General features: G+C 63.5%; 3 protein-coding genes across 9 annotated transcripts; 1 reads left to right on the plus strand and 2 right to left on the minus strand.

Moving 5' to 3' along the window:
* Window position 1: 1 nt before the first annotated feature.
* Window positions 2-4,315, minus strand: ZWINT (ZW10 interacting kinetochore protein). 2 transcript variants are annotated; one of them, XM_053968140.1, is made up of 10 exons: window positions 4,266-4,315; window positions 3,751-3,835; window positions 3,253-3,358; window positions 2,495-2,652; window positions 2,149-2,199; window positions 1,682-1,764; window positions 1,386-1,554; window positions 1,028-1,137; window positions 634-790; window positions 2-142 (listed from the first exon to the last, which is right to left on the minus strand). In XM_053968140.1, the coding sequence occupies exons 1-10, from the start codon at window positions 4,292-4,294 to the stop codon at window positions 47-49; spliced, it is 1,044 nt and encodes a 347-aa protein (XP_053824115.1). In that variant the 5' UTR covers window positions 4,295-4,315; the 3' UTR covers window positions 2-46. The 2 variants fall into 2 exon arrangements, with proteins under 2 accessions (XP_053824115.1, XP_053824114.1); XM_053968139.1 differs by lacking the exon at window positions 4,266-4,315 and having other exon boundaries at window positions 3,751-4,226.
* A 403-nt stretch (window positions 4,316-4,718) lies between these two features.
* On the minus strand, window positions 4,719-7,482 carry TSR2 (TSR2 ribosome maturation factor). Of its 5 annotated transcripts, none has more exons than XM_053968153.1 (5): window positions 7,391-7,482; window positions 6,182-6,272; window positions 5,993-6,084; window positions 5,306-5,530; window positions 4,719-4,905 (listed from the first exon to the last, which is right to left on the minus strand). In XM_053968153.1, exons 1-5 carry the CDS (start codon window positions 7,397-7,399, stop codon window positions 4,834-4,836), a joined length of 489 nt encoding a protein of 162 aa, XP_053824128.1. In that variant the 5' UTR covers window positions 7,400-7,482; the 3' UTR covers window positions 4,719-4,833. The 5 variants fall into 5 exon arrangements, with proteins under 5 accessions (XP_053824128.1, XP_053824130.1, XP_053824127.1 ...); XM_053968155.1 differs by lacking the exon at window positions 7,391-7,482 and adding an exon at window positions 7,235-7,258; XM_053968152.1 differs by lacking the exon at window positions 7,391-7,482 and adding an exon at window positions 6,510-6,687.
* Window positions 6,712-20,093, plus strand: WNK3 (WNK lysine deficient protein kinase 3). Of its 2 annotated transcripts, none has more exons than XM_053968149.1 (20): window positions 6,712-6,762; window positions 7,605-8,159; window positions 9,333-9,505; window positions 9,570-9,790; window positions 9,853-10,010; window positions 10,104-10,192; window positions 10,273-10,492; window positions 11,005-11,215; window positions 11,696-13,272; window positions 13,350-13,466; window positions 13,788-13,898; window positions 13,981-14,008; window positions 14,077-14,157; window positions 14,263-14,840; window positions 15,834-15,987; window positions 16,236-16,282; window positions 16,679-16,881; window positions 17,119-17,330; window positions 17,823-17,932; window positions 18,526-20,093. In XM_053968149.1, exons 2-20 carry the CDS (start codon window positions 7,845-7,847, stop codon window positions 18,649-18,651), a joined length of 4,731 nt encoding a protein of 1,576 aa, XP_053824124.1. In that variant the 5' UTR covers window positions 6,712-6,762; window positions 7,605-7,844; the 3' UTR covers window positions 18,652-20,093. The 2 variants fall into 2 exon arrangements, with proteins under 2 accessions (XP_053824124.1, XP_053824125.1); XM_053968150.1 differs by lacking the exon at window positions 6,712-6,762 and having other exon boundaries at window positions 7,551-8,159; window positions 11,696-11,826; window positions 11,899-13,272.
* Window positions 20,094-20,914: the final 821 nt, after the last annotated feature.

Consider the following 20,914-nt stretch of genomic DNA (forward strand, 5'->3'; position numbering starts at 1 on the left):
CTGGAGGAGAGGTGGCCGTGAGTTTATTGGGGTGCAGTGGGGTTTTTTATGGTGGGGGGATAGAGGGGGATCCCCCATTTTCAGGGACCCCCCCCACCAGCAGCTCCAGCCACCGCGTCAGAGTGGGGGGGTTTGGGGGTGCCTGTGGAGGAAAAGGGGGTTTGGAGGGGTCACTCCCAGGACCCCCCCAGTGCCCCCTTGAGTCCCCCCAAACCCACCAAGAACCCTAAAACCACCCCTGGGATGTCCAAGTGCCTCTGGGACCCCCCCTAAATTACCCTCAGACCCACCCAGGGACCCCAAAACCACCCCCAGGAACCCCCATTGTCTCAGGGACCTCTACAAATTACCCTCAGTGACCTCCAAGTGACCCCCCCCAGGACCCCAAAACCACCCCCAGGATCTCCCAGTGTCTCTGGGACCCCCAAAATTGCCCTCAGTGACCCCCATGTGATCCCAGGATCTCTCAGTGTCCCTGGGACCCCCAAAATTGCCCTCAGACCCGCCCAAGACCCCCAACCCACCCACAGGGACCCTCACATTGTCCCTGGATCCCTAAACCTGTCCCACAGACCCCCCTAATCTCCTCTGAGGGACCCCCAAACTCCCCCAGGACACCCCCAAAGGACTCACAGGAATGGGGGAGGTCCCCTCGGCGGGGGGCAGCAGTCGCACCCCCCCACTCTGGGGGTACCCCGGCTCCAGCTGCAGCGTCCAGAGGGTCTGGGCACCCCGGGGGCCCCCCAGGACTTGCAGGAGCCCCAACTCTGGCTGCCAGTCCAGGGCGAACCTGGGGAGTCACCAGGGGCTTGGGGTGAGCCCCCCAATTAACCCCCAGCCCCCCCCAATCAACCCCCCCACCCTGGCAATTACCCTAAAGTCCCCCAGAACTGCCCCAAAGATCCCCCCCAACCTCTCCCACAGCCCCCCCCAATTAACCTCCCAATGCCCCTACCCCTCCCAGTTACCCCCTAGACCCTTCAGACCTACCCCAAAGACCCCCCAGCTCCCCCCCAGCCCCCCTCACCTGTTCCTCAGGTGTGTCACCTCTGCCCAGAGGCTCCAGCTCTCCCAGCAGCGCTGCTGCAGCTCCAGCAGCCCTGGGCCCAGGGGAGGGAGCAGCCCCAGGGGGGGTTCCTGGGGGGAAAAGGAGGAGGTGGTGAGACCCCAAAACCACCCAGAACCTCCCCAACACCTCCAGATCAGCCCCCAACCCCCAAGTGCACCCCCACAGCCTTCCTGACCCCCAAAAATTTCCCCCCAGCTCTCCAAGTGCTACCCTAAATCCCCTCCAAACCCTCCCAGTGCCCCCTCAGCCCCCCGTTCCCCCCCACCAAGCCCCCAAATCCTCCCCAGCCCCACAAAATCTTCCCTAAACCACTTACCTGCAATTGGACCCCCCCACTGGGGGTGAGGCACAGGTGAAGGGGGGGCAGGGAATGGGAGGAACCGGGAGGGGGTCCCAGCTCCAGCTCCAGCTCGGGGGTCCCTGGGGAGGGGGGCAGCACCTGGACCCCCGCCAGGGCCTGGTACAGTTGGCACGAGGCCCCCACCCTGCGGGAAACGACAGCCCATGGGTGGGGAGGACACGACCACCCCCCCAAAATCCCAGGGACCCGCAACTTCACACCCTCCCCTCCTCACCTGTGCCCCTCAATGACCCCCTCCCCTGTCCCCTCACCTGGCCGCTGTCTCCCGCAGTCCCTTCAGCGCCTCCTGCCGGCCGAGCCGCTGCAGGCGCCGCTCCTGAACCCGCCGGAGCAGCTGCGGGGGAGAAAAAGACCCCAAAATTGGGGGGAAAAGACCCCAAATTAGAGGGGAAAGAGAACCCAAATTTGGGGGAAAAATACTTCAGACTGGGGGGGAACGAGACCCCCAGTTCAGAGGGAAAGAGATGTCAAACTAGGGGAGACAAACTCCAATTTGGAAAGGAAAATACCCCAAATTTGGGGAGAAGACCCCAGACTGCAGAGAAAAGAGATCCCAAATTGGGGGTAGACGCCAAAAGGGGGAGAAGGAGCTAAGACCGGAAGTGGGAAGGAACCCCAGAATGGACCCCTCTGTGGGCAGGGGCACCCCAAGGTAAGTGGGACCACCAGGAGCCCCCACGTGGCAGGGGGACCCCAAAGGGTGTCCCCCCAGTCTCACCTGGTCCCGTCTCTCTGTGGCCTCACGCACCTTCACCTTCAGCTCTTCTTGCTGGGGGGGGAGGGAGGGACAGCACCCATGGGAGCCCCCAGACCCACCAGTGTGCCCCCAACCCCTAGAGGAGCCCCCAGACCCACACTGTGCCCCCAACCCCCCTGCACCCATAGAACCCCCCAGGACCCACACTGTGCCCGCAGTGACTCCTGCCCCCCCAGCACCCATGGGACCCCTCAAGACCCACACGGTGCCCCCAGCCCCCCAGAGACCCCCATCCTCCTAGCACCCCTGGAAGCCCCAGCCCCCCTGAACCCACTGGACCCCCACAGCCCCCCTGGAACCCCCGTACCTGTTCCAGCCGTGCCCCCAGGGCCGCCCTCCCGCGCTGCAGCAGCCGCTGGCCCCGGTGCAGCTGGGCCAGGGCGGGGGGCACGGCCTCCCCCAAGGCCCCCCCGTACCTCGCCTTCAGCTCCCGCCAGCGCCCCCGTGCCAGCACCGCTGCCTCGCCTGGGGGGAGCCCCACATCAGCCCCCCCCCCAAAAACGGGGGAGGGGGACCCAAAAAGGGACCTGGGAATCACCAATCCCTCCCAAAGGGGTCCATGCAGAACTCAGATGTATGGGAATCCCCCAATATCCCCTGAGCTCCCTCCCCAAGGGGAGCTGGGAACCCCCAAAGGGGACCCAGGAACCTCCAAACCCCTGCCCCAAAGGGGACCCAGGAATCCCCAAACTGGTCACAGGAACCCCCAAACCCCTGCCCCAAAGGGGACCCAGGAATCCCCAAACTGGTCACAGGAACCCCCAAACCCCTGACCCAAAGCGGACCCCAGAACCCCCAAACCCCTGCTCCAAAGGGGACCCAGGAATCCCAAACTGCTCACAGGAACCCCCAAACACCTGCCCCAAAGGGGACCCAGGAATCCCCAAAGTGGACAAGGAGGGTCAAGGGGTTTTGGGGTTCAGAGTCAATCCAGGAATTTTGGGGGGGGGCTCATACAGGCTGAAGGCAGCTCTGGGTTCAGTTTGGGGGCTCAGGGGATTTTGGGGTTCAGTTTGGAGGCTCAAGGGATTTTGGGGTTCAGTTTAGGGGGTTTGGGGGGCTCACGCAGGTTGGTGGTGGCCGGGGGCAGCCCCGGGTTCTCGATGACCCCCAGGAGCAGCTTCAGCACCCGGAGCTGGGACAGGAGCAGCTTCTGCTTCCGCCGGGTGTCCTGGGGGGGCAGGTTTGGGGTGTCAGGGGTGATTTGGGGTGCCAAGGGAGTTGGGGAAGGTCACAGAGCAGGTGTTAAAGGTGTGGGGAAAAAATAGGGTGTGGAGGGGAGAACTGGGGGGACAAAGGAAAATTTTTTGAGGAAAACATGGAGGCATAGGGAATGACAGAAAATAGGGCAGTTGGAAAGGTTTAGGGGATAAATATAGGAATCATTAAAAGAATCAAGGCCGGATAGGGGATCTGTGAGAAATCTTGGGGGGGGGCAGAAATAATTTTAGGGCAGATGTGGGGGTGTTAGGGAGCAGATGGGGAGGTCAAGGACAGCTGTGGGGCAGACGTGGGTGCTGCAGGTCTATTCTAAGGTGCTGTGGGGCAGATTTGGGGTCTCACCATTTGATGTTCCACCAGGACCCGGGTGGGGACATCACCCTCCTCCTCCTCCAAGGCCAAGGCAGCCTCGAGCGCTGCCAGTGCCCTGGGGACACGGGACACGGGTGGGGATGGGGTGGGGGACATCCCCCAGACACCTCCAGGAACGAGGAGATCCCCCCCGACACCCCGCAATGACACGAGTGGGGACATGGAGACAACCAGGACCCCTCCTCGGACACGCGTGGGCTCCCAGGGACCCCCGTGTAGATGAGGAGACCCCTCGGCGACCCCGCTCCCTCCCCTCCCCAGAGCCCCCGGGATAGGTGTGAGGGCACGGAGACACTGCAGTGCTCCGTGTGAGGCTGAGCGTCACCCCAAGGAGCCCGTAAGGACCCGGTGACCCTTCAGGGACCCTAATGGCACCCAGTGAACCCCCCGAGGCCCACGCAGAGTGGTGGGGGCCGGCCCCGACCCAAGATGGCGGCCGGGCAGCCCTCAGGGGTTCCCGCCGTTGGGGGGGGTCGCGCGCTCACCCCCTCGCGCGCTCCAGCCGCGCCGCCATCGCCGCCGCGTCTTCCCGCCCTCCCGCCTCGCTCCGCCCACCCGAGCGGAGGCGACCAACCAGCGCCCGCGCCCACCTGGTTTAAGTCTAGCTGACCAATCGCCGCTCGCCTCCGCTCTCGCCAACCAATCATGCGTGAGAAGGGCGAAGGGCGTTCCCACTTATGCAAAACACAACCAATCACAACGCGCGCTGAGAAAGCCGCGCCCCCCACTGCACTGGAGCCCTCAGCGCGGCCGCCATGATGGGCGGGGCTGGGCGAGGGGCGGGGCTCTGGGTTATACTGGGAGGGACTGGGTTATACTGGGAGGGACTGGGCTATACTGGGAGGGATCGCTGGGGTCGCAGTGGGGCCCGCAGAGGGATCCCCAGTGGGGCCAGGGGCTCTCTAAGCGGCCTCTCCCTCCAATAATCACACGACTCCTCTTCCCGCACCCCCATGGGGGGAGGGGCCTTTATTCCCCCCCACTTTGGGGAGCAGGGTGGGGGAGGGGTGCCCCCCAAGCTGGGGGGGGACACACAGGACACCCCTCCCCCCATCATCGCCGCCGCCGCCGCTGCACCACGGTCCAGCCGTCCGAGGGGGGCGGGGGTGTCCCGCACTCCATGGCCTGGGGGGGACAATGACGTCATCAGTGTCACCCCCCCCTTGGTGACATCATCAGTGCCCGTCCCCTGCCGTCACAGGGATCCTGGCGGTCCCTCTCCCTAAATTTGCTGACACCATCACTGCTCCACCTCCATTCCAGCTTCTCCCTGTTTCCCCCCATTTGATGACATCATCAGGACTGAATGACATCATCAGGAATGACATCATCACCCCCCGGGCCCTCCTCACTTGCGGGTCCTTGGGAGCCACCACCCCCCAATCTGATGACATCATCAATACCCCCCTCAGTTACACCCCATGATGTCATCACCACATCCCCACCCCCTCTGATGACATCATCAGCACCCTCCCAAACCAATTGGCTCCCAATGATGTCATCCCAGTGACATCACCCCCCTCACCTCCTCCTCTTCCTCGCCGCTCTCCTCCTCCTCTCGCTCCGGGGGGCTCTGGGGGGCTGTGGGGGGGGTCCCGGGGGGGCTCTGGGGGTCTCCCCCCGGGCGGGCGGTGGCCAGGGCCGCGGCCAGGGCGGGGCCACGGCGGGCCAGAGCCCCCAGGGCCGCCCCCACCCCCCCCACGTCCCCCCCCCGCGCCCGGGCAAAAAGGGTCACCAGCTCCCGGCTCACCTGCACGGGGGACACTGGGATGGACTGGGAACCACTGGGGAGGGGACTGGGATGGACTGGGAACCACTGGGGAGGGGACTGGGATGGGTCTGGGGGTGCTGAGGGGCGATGGGGGTCCCATGTGTGGGACTGGGATGGACTGGGAGGAAGCAAAAGAGCACTAAAAATAAACTGGTCCATACTGGGAGGCTCTGGGAGCACTGAAGGATGGAAGTGACAGTCTGGGGATGGAATGGGATGAACTGGGAGTGGCTACTGGGAACATCCCTGTCCATACTGGTTTATACTGGGAGCACCTGGGAAGGCACCAAGGGTACCAGGAAGGGACAAAGGCCACTAAAAGATGCTGAGAGCAGCCCGAGGACAAACTGGTTTGTACTGGGAGTGCCTGGGGGAGGCTGGCCAGCTGCTGGGAGCACACTGCTCCATACTGGTCCGTACTGGTCCGTACTGGGAGCCCACCTGCTGCAGGCTGCCGTCCTCCACCACCGTGTCGAACTCGTTGTCCATCACCTCGGCCAGGAAATCCTCCACCTCCTCCTGCTCCAGGTCAGCTGGGGGAGGGGGGGGGGGATGGGGGGGGGTGTCACCTCTGCCCCTCCCCCCCCCCGACCCTCCCTCCCCCCGGGGTGGGGGAGGGGCAGCACGCACCGTTCTGCGTGAAGAAGTCGAGCAGCGCCGAGCTGAGCCACGCGGCCTTTTCGGGGCCCTGCGGCCCGCCGAAGCCCTGCGCCACCGCCAGCTGCGGGGACAGCCCGGGGGGGACATGGGGACAGCCGGCGCTGGCCCCGGGGTGCCCCCTGTGTGTCCCCAAGTGCCCCCCGGAGCCCCCTCATGCTGTCCCCCCATCATCTGCAGCGCCGCCCACCCCCCCAGCACAGCTCGCAGATTCTCCAGTGTCCCCCGAAAGGTGTCCCCAGGTATCCCCCGGTGTCCCCCTCACCTGCAGCGCCGCCCACCCCCCCAGCACGGCCCGCACCCCCTCCGCGAACAGCGCCCGCGCCTCCACCCCGGGGGCCGCCATGACGGCGCTCCGCAGGCCGCGCGGCCGAGCGCCGAATCCGCGAGCGAGCGAGGCACGGAGCGATCCCCGAATCACCGATGGACGCGTGGGGGCGTGGCGAGGGGGGGCGCGGCAGAGCATGGGCGTGGTATTGAGGGGCGTGGCCTCAGAGGCAGAACGGGACTACAGCTCCCGACAGCCCCCGCGCGGCGGTGGTCACGTGACGCGGGTGAGAGGGTGGGGGGCTGTGGGGGATATGGGGCACAGGGGGGATATGGGGCACAGGGGGGATATAGGGGCACAGGGGGGATATGGGGGCACTATAGGGGGTGGGGGGCACACAGGGGCTGGAGGGATGTGGAGAAGCTCTAGGGGGGCTTTAGGGGCTGGGGGGCTCTATGGGGTAGGGGGGCTTTAGAAGCTGGGGGGCTTTATAGCGTAGGGGGGCTTTAGGGGCTGGGGGCTCTATGGGGTATGGGGGGCACAGGGGCTGTAGGGGCTGGGGGGCTCAGTGGGCGGCTATGGGGCTTTAGGAGCTGGGGGGCTCTATGGGGGGGCTATAGGGGACACACAGGAACTGGGGGGGGCTATAAGGGGTGGGCTAGGGTGGCCCAAGGCGGCCATAGGGGTCAGAACTGGGCACACCGCGCTCCTATAGGATATATAGGGGGCCCCAGAGCGCGGGGGGGAGGCTGAGGTACCTGTGGCATCCTGGGGGGGGGGGGTACCTGTGCCACCCGGGGGGCCTGAGGGTACCTATAGCATCCTTGGGGGGTCCCTATAGCATCCTTGGGGGGTCCCCATAGCACCCGAGGGCATCCCGAGGGTACTTATGGCATCCTTGGGGGCGGGCGTACCTGTAGCATCCTTTTGGGGGGGGGGCTGCCCCCGGAAGTCCTTCCTCCGCAGGAAGAGCAGCCGCTGTGCGGGGGGGGGGGGCTGGGGGGATGCTTCCACCCCCCCCAGATTTCGGGGACCCCCCCAATTAACCCCGCTGCCCTTATTAATTACACCCTCCCACCCCCCGATTGCCCCCCCCGCCCCACCGAAGCCTCTTTGTCTCCCCCGCAGGTTCCCCCCCCGCAGGGGAGGGGGTGACGCGGCCACCGCCGGTGCCACCCGAGGGGGGGGATACCCTAAAATCGAGGTGACCCCCCCCCCCCCGACCCCCTAAACCACCCCCGGACACGCGGCCCCCTCCCCCTGCCATCCATAGGGGCAGCTGGGGCTGGCGAGGGGGCGGCGGGGGGGGGGGGGTCACACCCTTAAAATTTTGGGGGGGGGGGGGGGGGGGGGAGACTGGGGACAACCATGGCCGCCGATCTGGGGGACCCCAAAACTCCCGCGTCCCCCCCCGCCCCCCCAAAACGCTTCTTCCGCAAGAGCGTGGAGGTGCTGGAGGAGGAGGAGCGGGGCGAGCGCGGCGGCGACCCCGGCCCGCGGGGCGACCCCCGGCTCGCGGGGGGCGAGGAGGGCGAGGAGGAGGCGGAGATGAAGGCCGTGGCCACCTCGCCCGGTGGCCGCTTCCTCAAGTTCGACATCGAGCTGGGGCGCGGCGCCTTCAAGACGGTCTTCAAGGGATTCGACACCGACACCTGGGTGGAGGTGGCCTGGTGTGAGCTGCAGGTGAGCCCCGAGCCCGGGGGGGGGCGGGGGGGTGAGTTTTGGGGGGGCTGGGGGTCGTGAGTTGGTGGGTGGGAGGTGAAATTTGGCTTCTTTAGGGTCATCGGATGGGGAGGATGTGTGGTGGGTTATTGGGGGGGTTTGAGGCTCTTTGGAAGATGAGGACACCCCAAAATTCGTCATGAAGCACCTGATTGGCTTCTCAAGTTGGCGTTGAACTTCTTCCAAAGCCACAAGTGGCTCCTCAAACTCAGCTTGAGGCTCTTCTGATATCAGTGATCTCCAAAAGCCACCCTTGAATCCCACAGTTGGTCCTTTGAGCTCACCTTGAACCCCTCCCAAACTCAGACACCCCAAAATTCAACATGAACCCCTTGACTGGCCCCTCAAATTGATGTTGAAGCCCTTTCAAACTGTGATTGGTTCCTCAAACTCGTCTCGAGGCTCTTCTGATATCGGTGATCTCCAAAATCCATCCAATTTGGCCCTTCAAATTGAGACCCCAAATTCACCATGACCCCTACAGTTGACCCCCCTCCCATCTCTGCCCCCCACAGCCACCCCAAATCCCACCAATTCCCCCCAAATTGAGCCACTTGCCCCCCAAAGTGCTTTGTTACCCCCTGCAACTGGGGATGAGGATGATGATGATGGAGTTGGGGGGTTAGGATGGTGACCCTGAAGTTGGGGGATGATGATGATGATGATGCTGGCAATGATCCTGAGGTTTAGGGATGATGGTGGTACTGGGGTTGGGGAATAATGATGATGATGATGACAACAACCCTGGAGTTTGGGGATGATGGTGATGTTGATGATGACCCTGGAACTTGGGGATGATGATGATGATGACAACAACCCTAGAATTTGGGGATGATGATGACAACAACTCTGGAGTTTGGGGATGATGATGATGATGATGACAACAACCCTAGAATTTGGGGATGATGGTGATGATGATGATGATACTGGAGTTGGAGGATGATGATGATGGTGTTGTTGATGACCCTGAGGTTTAGGCAGGATGATGATGATAATGATGATGATGAACCTGGGGCTGGAAAATGATGATGAACATGATGATGACGATGCTGGGGCTGGGGGTTGCTAACGCTGACCCTGGAACCCGGAGCCAACGCCGCTGCCGAACTTTGGGGTGTGTCTGTGCCCCCCCAGGACCGCAAGCTGACCAAGGCGGAGCAGCAGCGCTTCAAGGAGGAGGCCGAGATGCTCAAGGGGCTGCAGCACCCCAACATCGTCCGCTTCTACGACTCCTGGGAGTCCTCACTCCGCGGCAAGAAGTGCATCGTCCTCGTCACCGAGCTCATGACCTCGGGCACCCTCAAGACGTGAGTTGGGGGCCGTGAGAGAATGCTGGGGGAGGGTCTGGGCACGGCTGACGGGACCCCACAGGTACCTCAAGAGGTTCAAGGTGATGAAGCCGAAGGTGCTGCGGAGCTGGTGCCGGCAGATCCTGAAGGGGCTGCAGTTCCTGCACACGAGGACGCCGCCCATCATCCACCGCGACCTCAAGTGCGACAACATCTTCATCACCGGCCCCACCGGCTCCGTCAAGATCGGCGACCTGGGGCTGGCCACGCTCATGCGCACGTCCTTCGCCAAGAGCGTCATCGGTGAGCGCCGCGGGGACCTCGGGGACGCCCCTGAGGGCCCCCCCTGACCGCCCGCCCCACAGGGACCCCCGAGTTCATGGCCCCCGAGATGTACGAGGAGCGCTACGACGAGTCCGTGGACGTCTACGCCTTCGGGATGTGCATGCTGGAGATGGGCACGTCCGAGTACCCCTACTCCGAGTGCCAGAACGCCGCCCAGATCTACCGCAAAGTCACCAGCGTGGGTGTCCCACCAGCCCCTGAGACCCCCAAACCTCCCCAGAGCCCTCCAAACCCCCCTCAGAGCCCCCCAAGTCACCGTGTCCCCCCACAGGGCATCAAGCCGGCGAGTTTCCACAAGGTGACGGACCCTGAGGTGAAGGAGATCATCGAGGGCTGCATCCGGCAGAACAAGGCCGAGAGGTGGGTGGGATGGTGGTCTGGGACCCCTTTGGCCCCCCAGGACTGACCACACTGACCACGCTCCCTACCCCCCACGCCAGGCTGTCCATCCGGGACCTGCTGGACCACGCGTTCTTCGCCGAGGACACGGGGCTGCGCGTGGAGCTGGCCGAGGACGACGCGGGGCTGGACCCGGCGCTGGCGCTGCGGCTCTGGGTGGAGGACCCCAAAAAGCTCAAGGGCAAGCACAAGGACAACGAGGCCATAGAGTTCAGCTTCAACCTGGAGGCCGATGTCCCCGAGGAGGTGGCCTATGAGATGGTGAGGGAGTGACCCCAAAACTCCTCAGGGTTGGGCCCAAATTGGTCTTGATTCTCCTGAAACGCAATGAACCTCCAAAATTGTGGCTCAAGCTCATCTAGAACACCCCCAAGGGCAGTGACATCCCAAAATCCACCCAGGAACCCAACAGCTGGTCCCTCCAACTCTTCTTGAGCCCCTTCCAGAACAAAAGTCACCCCAAAATTAATCTATCAACCTCAGCTTGAACCTCTCCCAAAACCAAAAAAGCCCCAAATCTCATCCTTTAACCTCATCTGGAACCTCTCCCCCAAAACTGATCCCTAAACCTCACCTTGAACCTCTCCCAAAACTGACACCCCAAAAATTCATCCCTGCACCTCTCCCCAAACCAATGACACTCCAAAATGAATCCCTGAACCTCACCTTGAACCTCTCCTAAAACCAACACCCCCCAAAATTCCCTCTGGAACCAACCCCGAGCCCCCCCAGCTCTCGCTGCTCCCCTGGACACCCCAAATCCCCCTCCTCAGGTGAAATCCGGGTTCTTCCACGAGAGCGACTCCAAGGCCGTGGCCAAATCCATCCGGGACCGGCTGGCGCTGGTGAGGAAGACGCGGGAGAAGAAGCAGGCAGAGGGCCGGGGGGGCCCCGAGAGCCGGGGGGGCCCCGAGAGCGAGGACACCGAGGTCGATCAGCACGTGCGGCAGCAGCTGCTGCGGGAGCAGCCCCCGCCCTGCCCTGGTGAGACCCCAAAACTGCCCCTGGACACCCAGAACTGCCCCCAGACCCTCAAACTGTGCCCCAAAACTGCCCCTGGACACCCAGAACTGCCCCCAGACCCTCAAACTGTGCCCTAAAACTGCCCCCAGTGCCCCCAAAACTGCCCCTGGACACCCAGAACTGCCCCCAGATCCTCAAACTGCACCCTAAAACTGCCCCCAAAACTGCCCCTGGACAACCAGAACTGTCCCCAGACCCTCAAAACTGCCCCCAGACTCCTGGGCTTCTTCCAGCCCCTCCAAACTGTCCCCAGTGCCCCCAAAACTGCCCCTGACCCCCCAAAACTGCCCTTCTACCACCTGATGTTACCCCTGGGCTTCCCCCAGCCCCTCAAAACTGCCCCCCTTGTCCCCCCAAACTGCCCTCAGCCCCCCAAAGTGCCCCTTGCCCCCAGTGAGACCCCCCAGCAGTGACCCCCCCCACCTTGCTCCCTCCCCACAGCTGAGGGGCTCCTGGACAACGCCCCCCCCGCAGATGTCCCCGGTCCCTGCGGTGTCACCGGGGCACCTGAGCAGCTCTGGGGGTACCCACAGGGACCCCAGGATGGGGTGTCCCCCCCTGTGCCACCACTGGTAAGTGCCCATCACACTGGGGGGTCCTGGGGGGGGGTCCAGACCCCCCTGGCACTGCCTCGTGTCCTGCAGGTGACACAGGGGACCGAGGGGACAGCAGAGGATGGCACTGGAGGAGCCACCATGGAGCCACCTGGGCCGGAGAGGGACCCCTGTGGCTGTGGCGGGGGGTCGGTGACAGTGGGGGCACAGCCACAGGTGGCACCTGGGGCACCAGGGCCGGGGATGGCACCAAGAGTGGCAGCAGGGGTGGCACTGCCAGCTGCGGGGGTGACAGTGGCTCCTGGAGTGTCACCAGCACAAGGAGTGCCACCTCCTACTGGAGTGCCACCAGCCTCAGGGGGGACACCAGCTCTGGGGGTGCCACCTCCAGTCGGAATGCCACCAGCTCCGGGGGTTACACCAGCCCAGGGGATGGCATCAGTGCCTGGGGTGACACCAGCCCAAGGGGTGCCACCCCCAGCTGGGGTGCCACCACAGTTGGTCCCCATGGTGCAGCTGCAGCCAGGCCTTGGGATGCCAGGTCCAGGAATGCCACCAGCCCAGGGAATGCCCCTAGCCCAGGGGATGCCACCAGCCCAGGGGATGCCACCACAGCCAGTCCCTGCCATGCAGCCGCAGCTGGTGCCGGGGATGTCACCAGCTCCAGGGATGCCACCAGTGGTGGGGATGTCACCAGCTCTGGGGGTTCCACCGCTGTCCATCATGACATCAGTCATGGGGATGTCATCGGCCCCGGAGATGCCAACTCCATCCATGATGCCACCAGCACAAGGGATGCCACCTCCATCTGTGATGCCACCAGTCATGGGGGTGTCACCAGCCCCAGGGGTGCCACCTGCCCAAGAGATGCCACCATCATCCATGATGCCACCAGCCTCAGAGATGCCACCACCATCTATGGTGCCACCACCATCTATGGTGCCACCAGCCATGGTGATGCCACCAGCACAAGGGATGCCACCAGCACAAGGGATGCCAGCTCCACCCATGATGCCACCAGCCCAAGGGATGCCAACTTCATCTGTGATGCCACCAACCCCAGGGGTGCCACCTCCATCTGTGCTGCCACCAGCCCCGGGGATGTCACAAGCTCCAGAGATGCCACCACCATCCATGATGCCACCAGCCATGGGGATGCCACAAGCTCCAGAGATGCCACCACCATCCATGATGCCACCAGCCATGGGGATGCCACAAGCTCTAGAGATGCCACCGCTATCCATGATGCCACCAGCCATGGGGATGCCACTGGCCCCAGAGATGCCACCACTGTCCCCAATGCCACAACCCCCAGTGCTCCCTGGCCCCGAGGACCCCTCGGTGCCCGCCGAGGCCGCGTCCCTGCTGCGTGTCCCCGATGTCCCCGATGTCCCTGGGCCACGTGCCCGGCAGCGCCGTGCGTCGTGCCAGCGCCCCGCCCGCTTCCAGCTCACCGTGCTGCAGGTCAGGGCGGGGCTGGGGGCTGTGGGGGGCTGCGTGGGGACATCCCAGCATGGTCACAGAGTGTCACCACCCCCCAGGTGTCCTCAGCTGGGGACAACACGGTGGAGTGCCAGCTGGAGACCCACGACAGCAAGATGGTCACCTTCAGGTTTGATGTGGACGGGGACGCGCCCGAGGACATCGCCTGCTACATGGTGACCCCCAAGCCCCGAGCTGTCCCCGTGTCCCCTTCCCCAATCTCTGTCCCCTGTCCCCTTCCCCAGCCTATGTCCACCTCTGATGCAAGTCCCTTGCCTCCAGTCCACGTCCCCCTTCCCAGTCCATGTCCCCCTCCCTCAATCTGTGCCTCCCCCAACCCATGTCCTCTTCCCCAGTCTGTGTCCCCCTCCCCAATCCGTGTCCCCCCTCAATCCGTGTCCCCCTCCCCACTCTGTGTCCCCATGTCCCCAGTCCATGTCCCCTTCCCCAGTCTCTGTCCCCACCCCCCAACCCCCCAACCCGTGTCCCCCCCGCAGGTCGAGGACAACTTTGTCCTGGAGGGGGAGCGGGACAAGTTCGTGGAGGAGCTCAAGGCCATCGTGGCGCAGGCACGGGGGATCCTCGGGACCCCTGCCCCGGACCCCCAGGTGCTGCCCCTGCCCCTGCCCCCACCTCACCCCTCCCCCCACCCAGACCCCCTGCTGACCCCCCAAATGTGTCTTCCCCCAGGTGGGACCCCTGGAGCCGCCAGCGGGTGGTGAGTAGTGGAGGAGGGGAGGGGGCTGGAGTCGCCCCCCACCCGCTGACCCCTTGCCCCCCCCCCAGGGGAAGGCCCCCCTCAGTCATCGCCCGTGGGGCGCTGGAGGTTCTGCATCAACCAAACCATCCGGAACCGCGAGGCCACCGGTGCGTCCCCAGGGGCTGGGAGGGGACACGGACCTGCCACCCCGCCATGGCTGGGGGGTGTCACCTCTTCCCCCCATCCCTGATGGGGGTGTCCCATCTCCACAGGCCCCGGGGGACCCCCACCCACCCGGAGAGCCCTGGGGACATCCCAGGGGGGTTCCCAAGGACAGGGGACAAACAAGAGCGGAGCGTTGGAGCAGGACGGGCCGGGGGCGCCGGAGACGGGGGTCCCCAAAGCCCAGGACCTGGATATCCCCCAGGGCCAGGGGTCGGCTGTCCCCAAACCGGAGGAGCTGGGTGTCCCCCAGGCTTTGGGGACAGCTGTCACCGGTCCCCAGGAGGTGGCTGAACCCACGGCACCAGAGAGGATTAACCCCGAACCCCAAGATCTGGGGGCTCCCCAAGGCCTGGGGCTGAGTGTCCCCAGCTCTGGACATCTGGACATGGCTGTCCCCAAACCTCCGGAGCTCGATGGCCACCGAGAGCCCCTCGTCCCTGGGGACGCAGAGCCGGGCGTCCCCCAGGAGCAGGGGACAGTCACTGCTCCATGCGAGCAGGAGGGACCCAGGGAACCACCCGACCCCCCAGAGCCAGATGTGTCCCAAGAGCCACCAGGTGACCCCCAAGGACTGGGGACATTTGTCACCGGTGCTTGGGGGCAGGAGGGACCCCCGGGACCAGAGGTGAGTGTCCCCCACCCCAAGAGCTGGACACCTCCGAGCCCCAGGTGTCCTCCAGTCCCCAAGGTCTCAGTGTCCCCCATGACCAGAGGCCACTGTCCTCATCCCCAGAATTTTGGTGTCCCCCAAACCCAAACCCCAATACCTCGGTCTTCCCCAAAGACCAGGAATGACTGTACCCAACCCCAAACTCCCTGTTCCCCAAACCCTGAGTCCTTGGTGTCCCTGAACCTCAAACCCCAATGCCCCAATGACTCCAGAACCTCAGCCCCAAGGCCTTGATGACCCCCAACTCCAAGACCCCAATGACCCTAAACCCAAACCCCCATGCTCCTGATGTCCCTTTAACTTCAAGATATCAGTATCCCCCAAACCCAAAATCCCAAGAGCCCGATGACCCCAAATCCCTAACCTCAAGACCCTGATGTCTCCCAAACTCTCAAGACATTGATGACCCCAGGCCCCAGTGTCCTCTCAACCCCAGCCTGTGGTGTTCCCCCAATCCCACGACCCCAGTGACCCCTAAACCCAACCCCCCAGGCTCCTGATGTCCTTTCAACCTCAAAATCTTGTTGTCCCCCAAACCCTCAAGACCTTGATGATCCCAGGCTCCCAGCCCCCAGTGTCCCCTCAGCCCCAGGCCCTGGTGTCCCCCCAATCCCAAAAGCTCAGTGTCCCCAAACCCTCAACCCCAAGACCCTGCTGACCCCGGTGTATGCTGGCTGTGCTGACACCCTGTTCCCATTCCTATTCTATCTCCATCCTCAATCCTGACCCCATTCGTATCCCTGTCCCATCCCTGTTCCCATTCCCATTCCTGTTCCCATATTCCCATTCTCATTCCCAATCCCATCCCCATCCCTATATTCCTGTTCCCAATCCCGTTCCCATTCCCATATTCCCATTCCCAATCCCATTCTCATTTTCCCGTTCCCATTCCTGATCCCATTCCCACATTCCCGATCTCATTCCCATGTTCCCGTTCCCGTTCCGCAGGCCGTGCCCCCCGCCCGCCCCCCGCCCGGGGGTGCCTCGTTCCCGCTGGGGCTGTGCCCCCGCCTGCGCAGCCCCCGCAAGGGCTGGGGGCGCCGCATCAAGAGCTGGGCCCGGCGCCTGCGCCCCCCCTCCGTGGGCGGGGACCCCCACACAGGTATGGGGGGACCCCAAAACCCCTGGGGAGCCCCACACCCCATCTGTGCCCCCCCTGTACCCCTAAACCCCATCTGTGCCCCCCATTCATAGCCCTTCATGTACGTCCCCATGGTACCCCCATGTGCCCCCCATTTACACCGCATGTGCCCCCCCCTGTACTTCCATTTACACCCCCTGTGTGCCCCCCCATATCCCCCTGTACCCCCATTTACCCCTGTGACCCCCCCCGACCTCCCTGTCCCACAGAGGAGCCAGAGGAACTCGGGGACCCCCCAAGGCAAGGGCACTGCCAGGTGGGTGTTGGGGACCCCAAAGTGCCCCAGGAACCCTAAAACTGCCACAGGGACCCCCCCAAAACTGCCCCAGAGACCTCAGAACTACCCCAAGAGACCTCAGAGTTATCCCAGGGACCCCCAAACCACCCCAAAGACCCCAAATCTGCCCCAAACTGGCCCAAGGAATCCCCAGACTGCCCCAGGGACCTCAGAACTACCCCAGAGACCCCAAAACTGTCCTGGGAACCCCCCAGACTGTCCCAAGGGACCCCCCAAACTGCCTCAGCTGCCTCAGAGATCCCCAAAACTATCCCAGAGACCCCCAAATCTGTCCCACGGACCACAAATCCCCCTAAGCCCCCCCCTCTTCACCCCCATCTCCTGTCACCCCTCTCTCCCCCTGTCCCTCCCTAGCCACCCCCTGAGCCCACCGACCCCGAGGGCGACTGGGGGGGCCCCAGCTCGGGCAGCGAGAGTGGGGGGCTGGGGGGACCCCCACACCCCCCTGGGGCCCCCCTGCTCCCCCCGGGGTCCCCCGAGACCCCCCTGAGCAGCGATGGGGACTCGGAGCCCGAGGACGAGGCGCTGCGGGAACAGCTGCGGCGGCTGCGGGAAAAGTGAGTGAGGGGCTTCGGGGGGGTTTGGGGGGTCCTGAGGAGGTTTTGGGGGTCCCAAGGGGGCTTGGAGAGGTTTGGGGGCACCCCTCGACCCCACCTGGGCATATCCAGGAGGTGCTGGAGCTGTGAGTGTGGCAGGACTGGGACCCCGGGGGGGTTTTGGGGGTCCTGGGAGGGTTCTAGGGGTCCCGGGATGGTTTTGGGGACCCCCTGTGACCCCCTCCCCGGCCCCCCCAGGCACATCCAGGAGGTTCTGGAGCTGCGGGCGCGGCAGGACCGGGAGCTGCGGGAGCTGCACCGGCGGCTCCGAACCCTCAAAGAGGCCCGGGGGGACCCCCCAAAATGGGGAGGGGGCGGCGGGACCCCCCCCCAGCGCGGCCTCGGGGGGTCCCCGCGGCGGCCTCGGGGGGCCCGGGCGCGAGGGAGGGGCCGGGGAGTGGCCCTGACAGGTTTGGGGGGAAAGGGGGGGATTTTGGGGGGGCAGGGAGGGGATTTGGAGAGACAGGGGATTTTGGGGTGGGGGAAGGGAGTTGGGGTAAAAAGGGGAGGTTTTGGGGTGGGGGAAGGGGGTTGGGGTAAAAAGGGGAGGTTTTGGGGTGCAGGGGGAGGGGCTTTGGGGGTATGAAGAGTTTGGGGTGTCGGGAGGTTGAGGGTAAGAGGGGTTTGGGGTGCAAAGGGGACTTTGGGGAGCAAGGAGGGGATTTTGGGGGACAGGGGAAGATTTTGTAGTACAAAGAGGGGACTTTGTGTGTGAAGGGGCGATTTTGTGGTGCAGGGGGAGGTTTAGGGGTAAAAAGGGGAAGTTTTGGGGTGCAGAGAGGGATTTTGGGGGTGCAGGGTTTGGGGTAAAAAAAGGTTTTGCAGTGCAGGGAGGGGTTTTGGGGTGCAGGTGGGCCCTGGGGCGCTCCCCCATTTTTCAAACTCCCCTCCCCCACCCACAGAAGCCTCAGCCCCCTCCCCGACTCCCCCGGCCCCCCCAAAAAAGGGGCTCTTCACCGACGACCTGCACCGGCTGGTGGACGAGTGGGTCCAGGACACGGCCAGGGCCCAGGTGGGGGGGCTGGGGGGGCTTTTGGGGGGCTGGAGGGATTGTTTGGGGGGGCTGGGAGGCCTACACCCCTTTTTGGGGGAACTAGAGGGGCCCTGTATCCCATTTTTAGCGGTCGGGGGGGGGGTTTGGGAGTCTGGGGGGATTTTTTGGGGGCCTGAGATAGTTATTGGGGGGCTGGGGGGGGCTGCATCCCATTTTGGGGGTGCTCAGGGGATTTTGGGGGGCTAGAGGGGCCCTGCATGCCATTTTTGGGAGTCTGGGGGTGGGTGGGAAGCTGAGAGGGTTTTTTGGGGAGGGGTTGGGATTGCTTTTAGGGAGCTGAACCCCCTTTTGGGGGGTATGAGGGGATCTATTGGGGGGCTGCACCCCATTTTTTGGGAGCTTCACCCCAATTCTGGGGGGCTGGGGGCATCTTGGGGGGCTGGCATGGCTTGGGGGAGGACCCTGAGCTTCCTTTTTTGGTGTCTGGGGGGGTCCCCACACTCATTTTTGGGGGGTTTGGGGGGGTGGGGGTGCACTTCACCCCCTTTTTGGGGGTCTGGGGGGGATCCCCAAAACATGAACACCACTTTTTCCCCCCTCCCCTTTCCCAGGCCACCTCCTCCTGGGTCTCCACCCTGCGTGGCACTCGTGGGACCCCCCGAAAATGGGGGGAGCTGCCCCCCCCCAAACCTGTCCTGCGCGGGGGGGGCAGCCCCCTCCCCCCGGGGGCTGAGTGAGGAGGGGTCCCCGGACCTGAACCCCTCCAGCGCCCCTGATTTTGGGTCAAAACCCCAATTTTCAGCCCCCAAATTGCTTTGTTTCACCCAAAAACCCCCTTGTTTTACCCCCCCCACATTGGGTGACCCCAAATTTCCAGCCCTAAAATGACCTCATTTCACCTCAAAATTCCCCTTCTTTTGGGTCCTGTGCTGTGATCCCTATTTCTGGCCCCAAAATTGCCTTGTTTTGCCCTAAAATTCCCCTTTTTTTGGCTGCCCCTGTGGGCTGAACCCACTTTTTGGCCTCAATTCACCCCCAAATCCCCTTTTTAGGATACTCAACACCCCCCCCCCCAATTTCTGGTCCCAAAACCACCTAATTTTGACCCCAAATCCCCCCTTTTTGGCCCCAAAAGCTCTCTGTTTTATCCCAATCCCCCCGTTTTTGGGTCATTCCCCCTTTGCAAGGTGACCCCACTTTCTGGTGCCCAAAATCCCCTCATTTCACCCCAAAATTCCCTGGTTTTGTGCCCTGCCCACCTCATTTTTCTGCCCTAAATCCCTCATTCTACCCCAAAATCCCCTTTTTGGGCCTTTTCCCCTCTGCATGAGGTGACCCCATTTTTTAGCCCCCAAATCACCTCAAAAATCTCGTTTTTTGTGGCCTTTCCATCCCTCTTTTTCACCCCCCCCCAAATGTGATGCCACTTGTTAGCCCCAAAATTGCCTTGTTTCACCCCAAAACCCCTTTTTTGGGCTTATCTCCCCTTTTTTTAACCCCCCCCACAACATTGCCCCACTTTTTGCACCCCAAATCACATAATTTCATCCCAAAAAATCTCTTTTAGGGCCTGCCCTTCCCCCTCAGGATATCATCCCAATTTTCAGCCCCAAAATCTCCTAATTTCACACAAAAATCCCTTTTTTGGGCCTTGCCACTCTTTTTGTCCCCACACAAAGCGACCCAAATTTTTAGCCCCTAAACGGCCTCGTTTTGCCCTAAAACACAAACGATTGAAGCCCAACCTTTCATTTATCCAAAAATTCCTTTTTTTCCCCTCAAAACACTCCAGAGCCCCCAAAATTTCCGTTTTTCACCCAAAGTCCCTCACAGGTGTGGAATTCTTCCTCATGTGACCACAGCGGAGGCAGGTGGGCTGTACTGGGTTTACTGGTGACCCACCCCCCCACCCATACTGGTCTTACTGGTGCAACAAACCCCTCTCATTCCTGTACCCTTCCCTCAGCCCATTTTTGGGTCATTTTGTCGTGTTTTCCGCTCATCTACCTCACCCCTTCACCAAGCCAGCGAGGTTTCGGGGTGAATTCTCGGGTGTTCTGGTTCGAGAGGGTGGGGAAGGCGTTTGTTTTGCGGGGAAATTGTTAAAAAGCGCGAAAAAAAAAAATCCTAAAATTTAAGAAATAAAAGCGTGGCTGGTGCGCGCCACTCCCAAAATGGCGGCAGGCTCGCCACACTCAAGATGGCGGCCGGACCCACCACACTCAAACTGGCGCCGGCGGCGCCACGCCCAAAATGGCGGCCCCGCCCCCGCACACCCAATAGGGGCGTTCCGACCTTCCCAAAATGGCGCCCTCGCCCTTCCCAAGATGGCGGCGCGACGCGGTCAAAATGGCGCCCGGGCCCCGCCCTCTCCCTCCCCGTTTCCGCGTTTGAATAAAACTTTCCCGGGCGGCCCGGAGCGCGCAGAGGCCGCGGCGGCGGCGGCAGCACCGGGCCCGGGGCCGGCAGCGGCGGCGGCGAACGGGCGGCGGCGGCGGAGCGGCCGCGAGAAGCGCTGGGCCTTACCGGGGCGGGTTGCGGCCTAGTCGGGAGGTGGCGGTGGGGGGGGCGCAGGCCTCGCGGCGTCCCGCAGGCCCCGGAGGGGTCCCGCCGGCCTTGTGGGGGTGTCGGCGGCTTTTTGGGGGTCCCCAAAGCTTTTAGGTGTTCACGCGGGTCTTTGTGGGGGTCTCGGGGACCCCACAGCGCGGGGGGAGGGGGAGGCCGGGACCCCACGGAGGCTGTGAGGGGACCCCGGGCCCTGCGGCGTTTTTGGGGATCCCTACACGCTATAGGGGCGGGGGGCACCCTGTGGGCGCATTTTTGGGGGGCTCTGGACCCTATATAGTCTCGAGGAGGGGGTCACAGTACCCTGGTGACCCTTGGGGGGCTCTCCCTACATCTCCAGATCTTTTTGGGAGAGGTCTCAGGCTCTCATCAATACCTGAGGGAGATCCTAAGTCTCCGCTGGGCCTTTTGGGGGGCCCCCGGCCCGTATAGGTT

Source organism: Vidua chalybeata, chromosome 32 (assembly GCF_026979565.1).
Source record: "Vidua chalybeata isolate OUT-0048 chromosome 32, bVidCha1 merged haplotype, whole genome shotgun sequence".
Lineage (NCBI taxonomy): Eukaryota > Metazoa > Chordata > Aves > Passeriformes > Viduidae > Vidua > Vidua chalybeata.

Bases quoted from the DNA above. Each gene is read 5' to 3' on its own strand.
- ZWINT (XM_053968139.1), bottom strand. From the start codon at position 3,942: ATGTCCCCACTCGTGTCATTGCGGGGTGTCGGGGGGGATCTCCTCGTT. The intron at 1,555-1,681 runs GTGAGGGGACAG...CGTTTCCCGCAG, and splicing joins CTGCGGGAGACAGCGGCCAG to GGTGGGGGCCTCGTGCCAAC. The intron at 791-1,027 runs GTGAGGGGGGCT...GTGACTCCCCAG, and splicing joins GTGACACACCTGAGGAACAG to GTTCGCCCTGGACTGGCAGC.
- TSR2 (XM_053968152.1), bottom strand. From the start codon at position 6,674: ATGCTCTGCCGCGCCCCCCCTCGCCACGCCCCCACGCGTCCATCGGTG. The intron at 6,273-6,509 runs GTGCGGGCCGTG...CTGTCCCCGCAG, and splicing joins GGGCGCTGTTCGCGGAGGGG to CTGGCGGTGGCGCAGGGCTT. The intron at 6,085-6,181 runs GTGCGTGCTGCC...CCCCTCCCCCAG, and splicing joins CGACTTCTTCACGCAGAACG to CTGACCTGGAGCAGGAGGAG.
- WNK3 (XM_053968149.1), top strand. From the start codon at position 7,845: ATGGCCGCCGATCTGGGGGACCCCAAAACTCCCGCGTCCCCCCCCGCC. The intron at 9,791-9,852 runs GTGAGCGCCGCG...CCCGCCCCACAG, and splicing joins CTTCGCCAAGAGCGTCATCG to GGACCCCCGAGTTCATGGCC. The intron at 14,009-14,076 runs GTGAGTAGTGGA...CCCCCCCCCCAG, and splicing joins CCTGGAGCCGCCAGCGGGTG to GGGAAGGCCCCCCTCAGTCA.